We start from the raw sequence: 15,764 nt of genomic DNA on the forward strand, positions 1-15,764 counted from the left end.
CTAGCGCCACCTTCATGCCGATTTTTAAAACACATTTTTGGACACTGCTCCTACAGTTTTCGCCCTAAAATCACGAATATCACTACACAGCATGTCTACACTCATGTCATCAACATGGATCAGGAAGATTTGGGAAAAACTAATTTTTGCCCTATTTGTGGAGATAAGCCACCTACGGTCGCTTATCTCCCGATTAGGGAGTCTTACTGGTTATCCAATTATCCAACAATTACTAATATATCTCCCTGACTCCCTTCCCAGTCAGTGTAAGGAATTATTTGCAGGATGCAATTTGTATATGCTGTAGATGTATACTTAATTGAACTGACTAAACCTTTTTTTTTATATTTAATTTTAAAATAAAAGAAAAAAACTCTCTCTCACACTTATGCCAGTGAGTGTCAGTGATCACCCTCCCCTGTGCCAATGTTGGCACCCGTGCCCAAGGTTAGACTACCCCTGACTTAGGGTTAGGGCAGAGGTTGGAGCATACCTCACTCTCCATGGGGAAGAGGTTCTTCTCTGAACATGGCATCTTCACCGACACGTCGTCCCAGGCGTCTTTGAACTTGGTGGGGTACGGGACGGCGGGATCCCCCTCTCGGAGGAGATCCGTCTGCAAACGGGAACACAGAAGAGTTGACCCATTTACACCTGGAACGCATCTGTGTCACTTCAGATTTTAACCACTTTTACCATTATTTTAGACTTTGGCTATTCAAAAATAGCAGATCTGTAAGCTCATAGTGCGGCAATATGAGCTTGTAGATCTGCTATTTTTGAAAAATCAGGACAATTTGTGCAAGTCTTTGAATATATTGATTCTATACATTTCTTCTAAAAGGTTTTTGGAAAAACTCATGTTTCTATCATTAGTGGTTCTTTCATGTCAAGGACCCCCAAAATGATATGTATTTGGCCGTGGATGCCCATCTCAAAATAGGTTGTTCCAGGGACCACCCAGAAGCAAACATTTGAGTTACAAAAGTTCGCTTTAAAAAGAAATATATATAATATATTCAAAGATTTGCACAAATCTTCATGATTTTTAAAAAATAGCAGATGTACAAGCTCATAGCGCAGCACTCGGAAGTGGCTCAACCAGGAAGCATGCACAACACCAAATAAATAAGCATGTACAGTAGTCTAGGGGTCTTCAACGTTTTATAGGCCAAGGAAGGACCCCTTGGCTGAGAGAGAGATGAAGCAGGGAGTGGGACCCCCCTGCACTACATATTGGATTCATGTTTAACAACTTAAACCCTGACTGTTGGCTCTTTTTTTCTTGGTTACACCAGACCTACACTCAATTGTTGCGCTCTGAAAATAGCAGATCTACAAGCTCACAATGCATGATCGCAGAAGGACACGTTGTGAGCTTGCGGATCGGCTATTTTCAGCATGCAACCGAGTGTAAAACCTGCCATTACGAAGCCCTCAAGGCCTGCCATAATAGATTTTTGTTTGACAAAATCAACTGTAGATCTTATATTTAGTCAACTAAAACGAAAGCTTTTCAGATGACTAAAACTAAATAAAATGTTATTCAAAAGACTGAAACTAAATATAAATTTGCTGTCAAACTTAACACTGGTCCAGAGGACACAAACATAGTCTGACTAGAGATTTAGTGACGTGAAGCCCTCAGGGTCTAGAGGATGACTTCACTGCTCCTTCTGTGTGTGTGTGTGTGTGTGTGCGTGCGTGCGTGCGTGCGTGCGTGTCTTCAGCTCAACACATACAGACATTAACCACCACACAGCCTACATTCTCCCTCACTCACTCTTTACACTCCATTTCTTCCTTTAACCACTTAACAAGGGCACGAATCCCTAGGTCGCTTTTAGATTACTATTTCAATGCATTTGATGTATTGTGTTGACCTTGCTTATTGTAAGCCGCTCTCGATTAAGAGCTAAATGCCTACAGTGTAAATTGTCTGTCTGTTAGGGATGCGAAGATATACCGGTACGGATCGTAATCGCGATACAAACGTGCGCGATACGAGTGAATCGGTTCATTCAGGGTGGATCGGTACAATTGACGGCTGGAATCGTGATGTATCGTATCGTGAGTGTTTGGATCGGTACATTCCACGGTTGGATCGGTTTTTGCATAATAGTATTTCATTCTATACTGTGTTTCCGAGGCGCATTGAATGCCCCATCAGCCCTCCCCCCAAAAAGCACTTGTAGCGACTCTACAGACAGCGTCTTTTACAGCAGCACTGGCTGCTCAGCGGAGCGCAGTGAACACCCGACACGACCGAATGCAGATACAGACAGACAGCACTCGTGAGCCCACTGGTCAAACATGCAAGATTAGTACCACGTTTAGCTTTATAACATCCCTGTCCAATGTTCGCTGATGTGATCCGTTGTTGTGTCACTGGACTGGAGCACGCTGCGTGATATTATGATCCACATTCCACACCCGTTTGTTCTTCTTTTAAACAAAGCAGAAGCTTCCACGCTTTAACTACACACACGTATGAACTACAACAACGATACTGGGCGTGCAGCTAGCGATTAAAACAAAGTATTTGACACTGTTTCACAACTTGTTACTGTAGCAGGCAGAACACTCTTCTGCTGCTGCTGTTCCCTCTGCAAAGAGAGGCTGGAGCCTGATTTATACTTGGCAGCTCGACGGTGTCGCGCACGCACCTAAATAGCAGACCTACAAGCTCACAACGCGACGCGTTGTGACTCAAATATCTACGTTTTGAAACATTTTGGCTAGAAATGTCAAAATCCTAGATTATATTCATACAATATAATAATAATACAGGTCAAGGATCCTTAACTGAGAAGAGAGATCAAGCAGGGACCCCCACTGTAGGCTATTTGACTACTGTAGGCTATTATATAAAACTGTTGCAGATTAAAACTTGTCAGAGACTTGTTTGACAGCACTATTTCATCAGTGACATTAATACATTACTATGTTGTGTTTATTTGTTCACACATTATCTTTTCTATTAATATGATGGATTTATGTTATTCATTATAATCCATGAATTATTATCTCTTAAACCCTCAATAAGTGTTAATGTATTGGCTAATGTTCCCCCATAGGGTTGCTACTTGCTAGGGTTCAATTGGTTACTGTAAAAACGAACTATTAATATTTGGCCGCCTCACATAACTCTGAGGACCCTATGGGTCCCTGACCACCTGTTGAGGATGTAATGATATATAATAATGATATAATGATATAGTATTAATCAAACAATTCTACCAGCCAGCAAGGAGTGTTCTCCCAGATTTCAATAAGTTGGATTGTTAGACAGAGCCTAGTACTACAGTGAAACAATAAATTGTTTGGAAATTAAATGTAATGCATTTTTAGTAATTTTTTGGGGGGAAATGGGCTTTAATATAAATCCTTTGCATTGTGTTGAATCGCACCGAATCGTGAATCGTATCGCATCGTAAGCACCAGGGGTGTATCGCAAAATATCGTGAATCATATCGCATCGTATCGGGGTCAGGGGTGTATCGTGATGTATCGTATCGGCAAGATTTCAATGTATCGCAATTATATCGTATCGCTGGGAGTGTATCGTGATGCGTATCGTATCGCCTCAGTGGTCGAGATTCACATCCCTACTGTCTGTCTGCCTACTTACTAAGCTGTGTCTAAGGAAGTAAAAAAAAAAATCAACTAATTCAACTAACCAAACTAAAGTAACTAAATACAAGGGTTGCTGCGCCAACTCAGAGTTCTCAAATTCTGTCCGAACCCGACCATACCCGAACCGGCGCCGGCCCGGTTAGGGGCCAGTTAGGGCCCGGGCCTTCATTTTCAGGCCTGTTGAGAACTCTAGCGCCAACTAGGGGTGGGCAATATAATCGATATGGCAATACATCGCGATAGTTTATTTGCCAATACTGTATCGATACTTCAGGCGTAGTATCGCGATACTTTGAGGAAAATAAAATACGTTCCCATGCATAGGAACCAATGGTAGAAATCCGGACCCGACACTCCGCTGCCTCTAGATGTCGGTTTACTATAGTGAGTGAGGTCTCTTGAGAAAATGGCTGCGAACGACGAAAACAACAACATTAGAGCAGCGTCTTCAGCTTTTAAAGCTGATATATCGCAATAGTATCGTATCGCAAAGATTCGCAATATATCGTGATACTATTGCATCGTGACCCAAGTATCGTGATACGTATTGCATCGCGAGATTCTTGCCAATATCCACCCCTAGCGCCAACACAGCCTCATTGAACGAGCATGCGAAGCAAATCAAGGAACCTAACCAGCATGTACAGTACAGTATATCCTTGGCAGGTGAACTTACCCTGATGGTGACGGTGTGATTTGGCGCCACCTTCAGGTGAGACAGAGGAGGAGCACACTGGGGCATTCTGTTCAGCTCCTCGATGGGCGTCCCCAACCATTTTCTGTCCATGTCATCCAATAGCAACGGAACACTGTGCACGACAACAGCAACACAACGGGTCAGTGTACCGCACCGTTAGGAGAAAATAGATCCTCGCTGTCGGGCAGAAACCTCTTATCTCCATATTCTAACTTTTATTTTTTGTACTTTAATGCCCTATTTCCGGTATCAACGTTTTGCAGGTCAAGGACCTGAGACCCCCCACAACATATTGGATGTGTGTTTTCAGACATTTATCCATTTGAACAGCAAGGAAGCAAGCACGACTCCAAAAATCTTCACTTCTTAACATTTTTACCGGGTGCACGGTCGGGAACATAACTTAGAACAAGAGGATACCAGCACTCACGGAATTGTCATTTAGGGCACTTTTATTAAAGTGTATCAGTTGGCATGGCACGCCACAGAGCAAACAAACAAACAGCGAACGTTTCGGCGTCAAGCCTTCATCAGCGTTGTATACAGAAGTCACCAGAAGTGTCATTTTATAGTGTCCGCAGTTGCTTTTCCTGCGGACTGAGTGCTGGTATCCTCTTGTTCTAATTTATCCATTTGAACCCTCAATACTTTGTAAACTTGATCTTTGACTATGTAGTCTGTACTTGGTCTGCTCTTTTCCCCTCTACACTAAACCTCTATGCCGAAAATAGCCAATCTACAAGCTTGTAGATCTGCTATTTTTTGGTTCTCCTCAGAATAGGGATGATGGGGTTCAAGAAGTTGTTAATGTAAAAAAAAGAGTACCTATCACAAAGATTTGGCGGCTCCCCTGTAGCTGTAGTAACTCTGATGACCCCCCAGGAGTCCCCCTGTTGATGACCCCAGCCCTACTTGATCATATTTCAATCACATAAAAGCATCAAAAGTAGCAGATCTACAAGCTCGAAACACGGTCTGAAGCGCCGCGTTTTGAGCTTGTCGATCCGATACTTTTACTTGCTATTTTGGGGATTTTATTTAACACTGAAAACGAAATAACAGTTTTGGAGTTGGACATATGAGGTTTCCACTCGACAGAGATGATATATTCTATTTCTCTTATAACCTTTTATTTTTGTAATATATTTTGTAAAATATTTTGGACATGGTGGAGTCTGTCCACTGCTCATACACATCTATGAGTATGTGAAAAATAAAGCCTTTGAATGTTTGAATCTTGAATTAGGGCTGCTGGGCAATTAACAGACAATGTATCGAAACCAATATTTAGAACAAACAACCAACTTAATCTTGTACGTGTAGGTTAATCAAAGAATCGGGAAGCAGTTATTTTATAGACCGATCTCATGAGCGACACCCTGTATTTACTTAAGTACTGTACTTAAGTACAATTTTGAGTATTTGTTCTTTACTTGAGTATTTCCCATTTTCAATCATGTTACTTCTACTCCACCACTGGCTGCTGTTTACACCACGGCAATGGCGACGGCGCTCTCTACAGGGTAGCGCTCAGGAGAACGGTCTATATATAGAGTATACAATATAAATTCAGCACCAAAAGTCAAAATGGCCTTGCAGGCCTGCAATACTGTTCTTTTGGTGTTCACCTTTGTTGCTTGGACTGGAGCATTGAATGATTGCATTCTCCCACAGTAATAAGGAAAAGAAAAAAAACAACACATATTGTGCAGTTTTACACTTTGTTAATGTTAAACTCTGTGTCAGGGAAGCCCAAAACTAGAGTAAATGCCAGCAGAACAGTATTTGCCATTTTGGCAAGATTTTGGTCGGCGCTACCTTCACGTTTGGCTGTGTAGCTCATGCCTCACAGATAAAAAATGATATAAAACACAATGCAATTTGGTATTATTAAAGGGGAGATATAATGGACCAAAGTCAAGTTTCTTTTCTTTTTGTGCTGAGTTTATATAATATTAATCATAACCGAAGGCAAGTTTGAAAACAATGGTGGATTTTAAGCCCAGCCCTAATAGGTTCTATGCACAGCAGCCATATCGGAAAGACACCAGACCCCTTCCTTACTTCCTTCACAGGTTTTACCAATGATACTAACGAAGGCTTTCTTCCATTTCATTTAGCACAGCGGTTCTCAGACCTTTTCATTTCAAGGGCCCCCATAACTCTGAGAGTGTACCAAATGGACCTGTACGGGTCCATTTGGTTCCATTTGTACTAGAGATGTTACCGATCAATCGGCAATGGATCGGATCGGGCCGATCAAAGCGTGATCGGCGATAATCGGTGGTTTAGATCAAAAGGTAAATTCACCGATCCGATCGGTGCATCCGATCAACCAGCCGTTCAGTATGCCCACTTGAGGCCATTTTGGGGTATTGATTTCCACAGTGCTGAAGGAATAATTAGTTACTGCTATGATAATAAATACATAGTAATGCTGGTAAATAACTATAAGGCAAATATATAAATGTGAATGTGAGTGAATTAATTAATTAATGTTAAAACATTAACATTTAGAAATATAAATAATATATAAATAATAACTTGATCGGATCGGTGATTGATCGGTATCGGGTGATCAAACTTTTGTGATCGGTGCTCGGTTCCAAAAAACCTGATCGGACCATCCCTAATTTGTACACTCTCAGAGTTACACACCTTTTAGGGGGCCATTTGGAACCCCCTTGTGGAACAATGAGGGTCCCAGGACCACACTTTGAGACCCCCTGGCGTAGCAGAGTGGTCCCAGTGAGCCGACGTGGCCAATATCAGCACCCTGACTGATTAAATTCATTGGAAACACCTGCAAAGGAAGTAAGAAGAAGTGTTAACAGGTACCTCTCTACTACAGACACCTGTGTCTGGCTCCAAGCGGCGTCAGTCGACCCGCTGCACTCCGGCGCCTCGCCGCCATCCTCTGCTTCCATGGTCACCGACGACTGGTCTTTGGACAAACTCCCTAAAAAACTGCCTTTGTGAAAGTGCGCGGCATTGATCTCCGCGAACTCCGGAGGGCAAGCTTGGTCCCACTCGGCGGAGTCGCCGTATTTGGAGGATTTGTCGCAGACGGGGCTGTCCGGGCTCAGCATCTCCACATCGTCGTCGTCGTCGTCGTCGTCGGGGTGCGGCGGCGCCGCCCTCGCCTCTGCAGTCTTTTTAGGGGCGTCGCCAAAACAGAGGGTGAGCCCGGGACCGGAAGAGAGTTGGCGGTCCGCCGGAGAACCGGGGCTCTCGGACTCCTTCCCGTTGGAGCGACGCGCCGCCGCCGCCGCGACAGACTCGCCAGCCGCACCTGCACTCTCGCAGCCCGTACGGTCCTGGCACGCGAGCAAGTCGTCATGCGCGGCGGTCTCCATCACGATGCCTTCGTTTGCCGCGTCGGTCTCCTTGGGGGGTCCCGCATCGAGGTCGCCTCCTCCGTCCGTAGGGTCTGCTTTCGGATCGCCTTCCTCTGGAACCTCGGGCTCCTCCTCGTCGTCGTCGCTTTTGTAGAATCTGTAGAATCGGCTATCGAACAAATCACAGCGGCAAACTTAGTCGCACTATACTTTGTTGGATGGGGTATGTGACCCCACTACACCCCCCCCCACACACACACACACACACTCTTTGTCCTAGACTCCCTAACCTCTATATCAAATCTGTTTGTCAAAAAACAGCAGATCTACAAGCTCCGGGGTTCCCACACATCTTTACCAATTAATATCCAAAACTTTTCCAGAATATTTAACCCGATTTCCAGGACTATATAACAATAATTCAGCTCAATAACGAGTCGCTTACTCCTATGTGCAATGCCCAAAGACAGGTAGTGTATGCCAGTGGTTCTCAAGTCTCAACCTTTTCAGGCTGTGACCCCCGACATGATCATATTCTAACTGGGGACCCCGGGCCCGGCACCCTGACGAGCACTAAGAGAGGAATTTTGTATAACACGGTTTTATTGTGAAAATAGCCGATCTACATGCTCACAACGCCTCGCAACGCGAGGCGTTGTGAGCATGTAGATCGTCTATTTTCACAATTTCTGCCTCTAATGTTTGACAATTTGGCCAATGTTTAATTTGTCATTTCAGAGGTATTAACAAAATCAATATCCAAAGACAATGCATAGCTATTTTTTCCAGGACCATCCAGGACCCTTGATCAATTCCAAAACTTTTCCAGTACTGGAAAAATATTGTTCTAATTTCAAAATATATATTTGAAGGAATTTCATGACCGTGGGAACTGGGAACCCTGAAGCTCACAAGGCAAGCATTGTGAGCTTGTAGATCTGCTACCTTCGGCCAGCTTCACAGAATGTTCGCCCCAAGAATGGGGACACGTGTAGGCAACACACTTCCAACAGGTCACACTGCTTTTCAGGGCAAAAAGAAAAACAAAACCCATTGTTCATTAGGGCTCAATACCTGTCATGATAGTCCAAATCTTGATCCATCTTCGATTCTTAACAGATGAAAATAGCCTGTTTAACAAGGGAAAATGTAATGTACTTTCTACAAAGGAATCCAGCGCTCACTTACAGTAGATCCATGTAGGATTCTTGTTTAAGACCAGGATTTATGCTTCAACAATTAAAAAATAGATATACAAGCTCACAGCTTGTATATCAAAGCTCTGCAATTTCTTGAAAAATCGTGAATCTTGAAAAATCTTTGAGTATTTTGACCCAATTCTGTAAACGTCTTCTAAATCCTTCTTGTAAATCAGTGGTTCTCAAACTTTTTCATGTCAAGGATCCCCAAAATTACTAAATGTATTTGGCGGCGGACCCCAACTCAAAATAATATATGTAGTTCCAGGGACCCCCCAAAAGCAAAGATTTAATTTGAGTTAAAAAAGTTTGCTTTAGTTTTAAATATACGTATATACCGTATTCAAAGATTTGCACACATTTCCACGCCCTGAGCTTGCACTGTGTATCTGCTATTTTTCAATAGCCAAAAGTATTAAATAATGTTTAAAGTGGTTAAAACGTCCCAGGTCTTAAAAGGGTTATTACAAGTTCACCCAGGAGTTCTCAGATTCCTTCTCAAACCCGGGCCGAAAACGTCGGGTCGGTAGGGCCTAAAATGTATGCTTACTAGTAGGGCCCGGGCTGGGCCTCGGGCCTTTCATTTTCATGCCCGTTGAGAACTCTAGTTCAGGGGTTTTCAAAGTGGGTGACGGGGCACCCTGGGGTGCCGCGACGGCAGTCCAGGGGTGCCGCGAGATCATTTGATAATATTTGGAATTTATTTGGACACTTGAAAAAATATGTAGTATCATTTTAAACTTGAAGTACAAAGATATTTTCAGTCAGTTCTAACCAAATGGCTATTATCTCAACGTTTTTCTCGCAACATAATCACTAAAATATCGTCACTGTCAGGCAGAAACCTCTGTCGCACAAAACTAGTGAAAACAGCCGATCTACAAGCACACAACGCCCCGCGATGCGAGGCGTTGTGTGCTTGTAGATCTGCTGTTTTCACTAGTTTAGTACTTTTTATAGATGATAAATACAAAACGAACGGTATATACAAGGTTTCCACCTGACAACGACGATATGCTATATATATATGGGTGCTGGGAGTGAAAATTATAATGTAGGGGTGCCTCGGATTAAAAGAATATTCATGGGGTGCCCTGAGACAAAAAAGTTTGGGAACCCCTGCTCTAATAAACAAGAAATCTTACATGGATCTAATTGAGAGCTGGTTTCCTTTGTAAAAGGATTATGGCTGCCAGAACCGTGCACCACTGTTGTGCTCCTTTCTCTCTCTTTCAAGTTAAAATGTAATGCACACCTTTAAGCAGTGACTAGTAGTGACATAAGTATTATTATGCAGGCTAAGGAATCATGCAGGCTACAGAATCATGTTTTAGTACTTTGTCATTTTGAATACTAAGGTTAAAGGTGCACTCCACCACTTTTCAACCTATGTTCATATAATTGGTCCTCACTCAAAAATAGCTTTTTTCTTTTTTTTTTTTTTCAGAGGAGGGCTGTGGGCAGGTCAGAAACCCATAGTCTTGTGACATCATCGATTGCCAATCCAGCTTATAGAAACTACAGGCTTTCTATTACTGAAAAGTTGCAATTTTAAAGTGGAAGCCATTGTTCTCGCGATAATAAAAATGTTTTTTTTTTTTTCAAAAATATTGATTACATTTTTCTTTTTTTGAAAATGATGATGTCACAAGACGATGGATTCTGAACTTCCCACAGCTCTCCTAGGAGACTTGGACTGAGTAGAAAAAAATTGTGATATTTTATCATCAACATTAGTGAGGACCTATTATATGAAGACAGGTTGAAAAGTGGTGAACTACTCCTTTAAGTAATATTTCTTGGTTAAAACAAAACGTTTTTTGTTCCAAGGTTCTCCCCGTCTCTCTTTAATAACAGATAATACATGTTTAGGTGGGCTGCATGCAACACTTCATGATCAATACTCAATACTTTGACTCTGGGGTCGGAGGACTGTCTGGGGGTTTAATACTTTGTCCACCACTGGTGACAATGATTACATATTAATGAACACTTTAGAACAGGAGTCTTCAACGTTTTAAGGCCAAGGACCCCTTAGTTGAGAGAGAGATGAAGCAGGGACCCCCACAACTTTTTCATAGATTCCATAGTTTCATTGTTTGACAGCACAATCATCAGTGTATTTTGGATTCATGTCAATGTGTGTTTTCAGATATTTAACCACTTGAACCGTCAATACTTAATAAACTTGACCTTTCACTCTGTACTTAGTCTGTTCTTTTTCCCCTCTACACCAAACCTCTTTGCCGAAATACAACTTAGCGCGAGGTGTTGTGAGCTTGTAGACCGGCTATTTTTGGCTAAAGTTCTCAGAATATGGACACTAGGGTTCAAGTGGTTAATATATTAACCCCTAACCCTGGGGGTCCTTGAGGGAGTTCCAGGGGGTCCCCAGCTAAATGATATATTAAACAAAATTGACCCTTATTGGGTATGTAATTCAGAGTGTGCAAATCAACATTGATTTTACGATATACGTAAATTGGGGTTCCCAGCGATAGAAATGCCATTAAATGGGGGTCCGTAGCTATAATGAAAGTCAACATGGGGGTCCTTGAAACTGCGCCGTAAATATCTTCTCTTATATGGGGTCCCTGGCATATCTTTCTCAAATGGGGGTCCGCGGGCTAACAAGTGTTATTTCAAATTGGGAGGGGTCCTTGGCATGAAAACAAAGTGCCTGACACTGGAATCATGATCTCACAAAAGCAGCTAACAACAATAGAAGCTGTATCATTGCTAACGTCAAACTGCTATGTCAGTTAACAGCCTGTTCAGACAGTCAGCTACAACAGACTCGGCCCTGGAATAGTTTGCAACTAAAACCGAACAGACAGAACAATCCATGTTAAATAAGATAAACATTGGACAGCTTTGTTGTCATCATCTCCAAGCTAACGTTAGCCTGCTAGCTTCAAAGTATCCACATAATGAAGAAACTGACTGAGTAAGGTCAGAGCTCTCTCTGTTGGGAGGCAAATCAACTGGGTGTAACTTACAAGCACGTGTCTCTTCTGCAAGGCGAATAAAGAGATCTATTCCATTCCGGTTTTGTTTTTATTTGTTTACAAAATGATGATGACTTGTCTTCAGAACAACTGATGCTCTTCTTCTACGGTCTTCTTTCGCGTTGACTTCTCGGAAGTTCTTCTTCTTTGGAGCTTGTTTGCGATAAGCTGTGTATAACCGCCACCACCTGGACTGGAGTGTGGAATAATAGGTTATTATGCATATATATATATATATATATATATATATATATATATATATATATATATATATATATATATGTATATATATATATATATATATATATAGGTCTATATATATATATATATATATATATATTATTTTATTATAGTAATCATGTACTTTGAAATTGGGCTAGGTAAGGCTTCATACTGTGGTCACATTGTGTTTTCCAGTTCCAATTATGATAATAACAGTGTTATGCAGGCAGTTATTTATAGGATTATAGGCTACAGATTTGTTAACAGGTTAATTCTGTTGATCATGACGGATTATAGAATTAAATATTAGTTTTTTAGACAATATAGGCTATCTGTTTGAAATGTGTATTGACAGGGCCGGTTTCTGCTATAAGCAAATATATGGTAAGCGGTCGCTTAGGGCCACAACCACTAGGGGGGCCACATCAGAGGATGGTTGTTCTGGGAGTGTATAGGTACAGTATAACTGTGCCAAAATGCAGTTGAAGTGAACTGGATGAAGTATTTCTGCTTTTATGTAGATAAGGGGTCTTCAACGTTTTTAAGGCCAAGGACCCCTTAGCTGATAGGCCTAGAGATGAAGCAGGGACCCCTATACTGTATATTCTTATTTCTTAGAATGCTTTCCATTCATACAGAAACGTGAATGGTGCTTTATGTGTAGCCTTGCATAGAACCTTAACATTCTGTGCAGCTCACAACCCAGACATCATCATTGAAATTGTCAGCCAAGCTCTGTGCAGTTAATTTGGAGAAGTAAAAACTCCTGACTAGATACATAACTTAAAAATGTGTGACAATGTAAAATCCATCAAGCCTCAGAATGGTGAAGTAGAGCAGTGTGTTCTTCACAGCTTTCATGACATCTGACAATTCAGCACTAATTTCATTGGCAGCGACTGACTCCATAGTCCCTGTGTAGCATGCAGTGTAACCTGTGACCTGTGTAGCATGCATTGCCTCCATCAGGTGCAGGTGGACATATTGTAGGTGATTTAATGGATCCCCATTAGCTGATGTTGGAGCAACAGCTAATCCTCCTGGGGTCCATATAAGAAACATACAAATATCCTATAAAAACATGTAAATACAAAATTACAATGCATAATAAAAGAATCTATGACGGTGTTGTTGAACCACAGTTGCACTCCACTTTGCTCTCATGTCTGTAGGTTAGGTTGCTTTGCTTTCTCATCCTGATAAAGTCTGAAAACGTTTCAGTCAAGCATGGCAGTCTCCATGTTTCTTGTTAAAACCGAAAATATCAAATTATGTTTTCAGTACTCACCACACTTTTAAAAACACAGAAGAAGGAAATGTTAATGTTTCTCAGACATATTTGGGTGTGAAGTGTGGTTTACATAGGATATTATGCAAGTAAACACTCAAAAGTGTGAACTTGCTACAGTAGGTTCTTTTGACAGTCTTTTTAACAGATTAAACAAAAACATCAAAATGATTAGGGCTTATCTGTGGATCACTATCATTCATTTTCATATTTGTGATTTTTATTCAGCCGCGGTCAAGAGGTGTCCCTGATTTTCATCTCCAGGAGTTCTGGCAAGAACTTCAAGACACTTTCACCCCTGGTTTTGGGGGGCCACCAAAAGAAATCTAGCTTTATAGGGCCACCAGAATTCTAGAACCGGCCCTGTGTATTGAGTAGCCTACAAAGGGACCCCGATTTAAACAATCTCAAAAGCTTGTAGTCTTTATCCTTTTAGTTGACCTTGTATCAGTGAACTGTACTGTCCTATACCTTTTCCTATGCAAACTTCAATCAAAAATGTTCAATCAATCAATGAATCTGTTTGTTTTATCTGACTTGTCCAAGCAAACTTTGTCAGATTGTCGTTCTTAAAATGAACACAAGGTGGTGGTATTGTTCAACAGATACGATGTTGTCTAGCAGCCTATCAGTGGTGGAATGGTATGCTAATAACACACTTTTACTTCTACTCCAAGTCCATTACTTCTTGGATTTCTAGCCTTTTACTCCACTACATTTATTTGAACACCTACAGGCTTACTTGAGTAATTCTACTGTTGTAGTGATGCTTTTGTCTTACTTGAAACAGTTGAGTACTTTTTTCCAACACTGGTGATTATCAGTTTGCCTCTCTCTCTCTCTCTCTCTCTCTCTCTCTCTCTCTCTCTCTCTCTCTCTCTCTCTCTCTCTCTCTCTCTCTCTCTCTCTCTCTCTCATCATCTCTCTCTCTTCGGGTCTCCGTCATCATTTTGTTGGTGGTTACGTGGGTTTTATGCCTCCTGCAGCGCCGTTGTTTTAAAACTTTAAGTTGTGTCACGATGCTGCTGCGGGTGGTGGTGGAGTCTGCGCAGGGCATCCCCAAACATAAGCTGGGAACCCCTGATCCGATTGCTGCAGTCGTGTTTAAAGGTAAGGTATCTTTGAATGATTCACTGTGGCTAGATGTAAATACTAAATAGAAACCTCTTGCACTTTTTATTTTATTTATGTTTATATATTTTTAAGCCACTACTGTGCTTTCTTGTGGTCTTTATCATTTGCAGGCTATCAGTGAACTGTCCTTATGCAAAGTAACTTCTAATAAAGTAGCTAGCATATTCAATAAATCAATCAATCAATCGATTATCGATCAAATCTGTAGCCTATGATGATAGCCTATATGCTTTTTTTTATTTCTGTGAAAGTATTTGCATTCACACTTGAAACTCTAAAACATAGCCCTACGCTTTACTTTTTGTGATATTTTAGTAATTACTCATGCAGTTGAAGAATGCATCCTTATAAGGCTTTGAATGAGCCTGTTCCTTTCCTCCACCAGAGACTGGGACAATGTAATAACTTTTTTCCCACTACTAGGCCTAGCCTAGGCTAGGCTATGCCATTGCCAGAATGTATTTATTCATAAATATATTTACAAAAGAGTCTTCTCACATCTTGTCTCCTGCTAAGAGGATTTCAACCCAAGAAAGCACTATGGCTTGTTGGGGTCCTTTGTACTCAATTCATTGAAACATTACTTACATGTTATACAGTCAGTAAACAAATCAGAAGGCTTTGATTTTTTTTTACAGGGGCCAGTTTGCAGGTTTTGTAGGGATTTACTCTCCTTGAAGGCAGTTGGTAGCACTCCACATTCTTGTGGCATAGAGCAGGAAATCAAATTTAACCACTTGTTTGAAACAAATCTGGGTTGACCGTGATGTATTGTGATTGTAGTAGGCCTATATAAACAAGCAAACTAGTCATAGAAATAATAGACATTGTCTGAATTCTACCATTATTAGCCTAGATCAGAGGTTCTCAAACGTTTTGGTTCAGGGCAACCCCTGAATTACATTGTTACTTCATAGCAGCTTGTGTCATATTAACGGTGCATGAATATATCAATCTTCATCCTGAGATACAGTATGTGTCACTGTCACAAGGAAAACTTGAGAGAATATCTGTTTCCATTATACTTGACTTTTAACTACTTAAACCCCAGCATCCCTATTCTGGGGGGAACATTCACCAAAAATAGCAGATCTACAGACCCACGTGTCACATTGTGAGAGTGTGAATAAATAGACTTTGGTGAAGAACGCCCAAGTACGATGCAACTCAAGTCTGTTTTATTAAGTATCTATAGGGTATCTAAGTATCTATTCCTTGGGTTAAACTGAAAAATTCCAAATA

General features: G+C 41.3%; 2 protein-coding genes across 2 annotated transcripts in view; one reads left to right on the forward strand and one right to left on the reverse strand.

Annotated features, from left to right (window-relative positions):
• The window catches only part of LOC308297663 (poly(ADP-ribose) glycohydrolase-like), a 116,700-nt gene extending 104,702 nt beyond the window's left edge, over positions 1–11,998 (reverse strand). The window contains exons 1-5 of the mRNA XM_080741195.1: positions 11,870–11,998; positions 8,746–8,801; positions 7,172–7,840; positions 4,313–4,445; positions 494–616 (exon numbers count right to left, since the gene is read on the reverse strand). Of these exons, the coding sequence (XP_080597321.1) occupies positions 494–616; positions 4,313–4,445; positions 7,172–7,840; positions 8,746–8,774 (954 nt within the window). The 5' untranslated portion in view covers positions 8,775–8,801; positions 11,870–11,998. The remainder of the gene's footprint in view (positions 1–493; positions 617–4,312; positions 4,446–7,171; positions 7,841–8,745; positions 8,802–11,869) is intronic.
• A 2,408-nt stretch (positions 11,999–14,406) lies between these two features.
• myofl (myoferlin like) overlaps positions 14,407–15,764 on the forward strand; it is a 63,233-nt gene continuing 61,875 nt past the window's right edge. The window contains exon 1 of the mRNA XM_080740828.1: positions 14,407–14,498. Coding sequence (XP_080596954.1) covers positions 14,408–14,498 — 91 coding nt within the window. The 5' untranslated portion in view covers position 14,407. The remainder of the gene's footprint in view (positions 14,499–15,764) is intronic.

The sequence above is a fragment of the Nannobrachium achirus genome, assembly GCF_963921795.1.
Source record: "Nannobrachium achirus genome assembly, chromosome: 13".
In the NCBI taxonomy this organism is placed as follows: Eukaryota; Metazoa; Chordata; class Actinopteri; order Myctophiformes; family Myctophidae; genus Nannobrachium; species Nannobrachium achirus.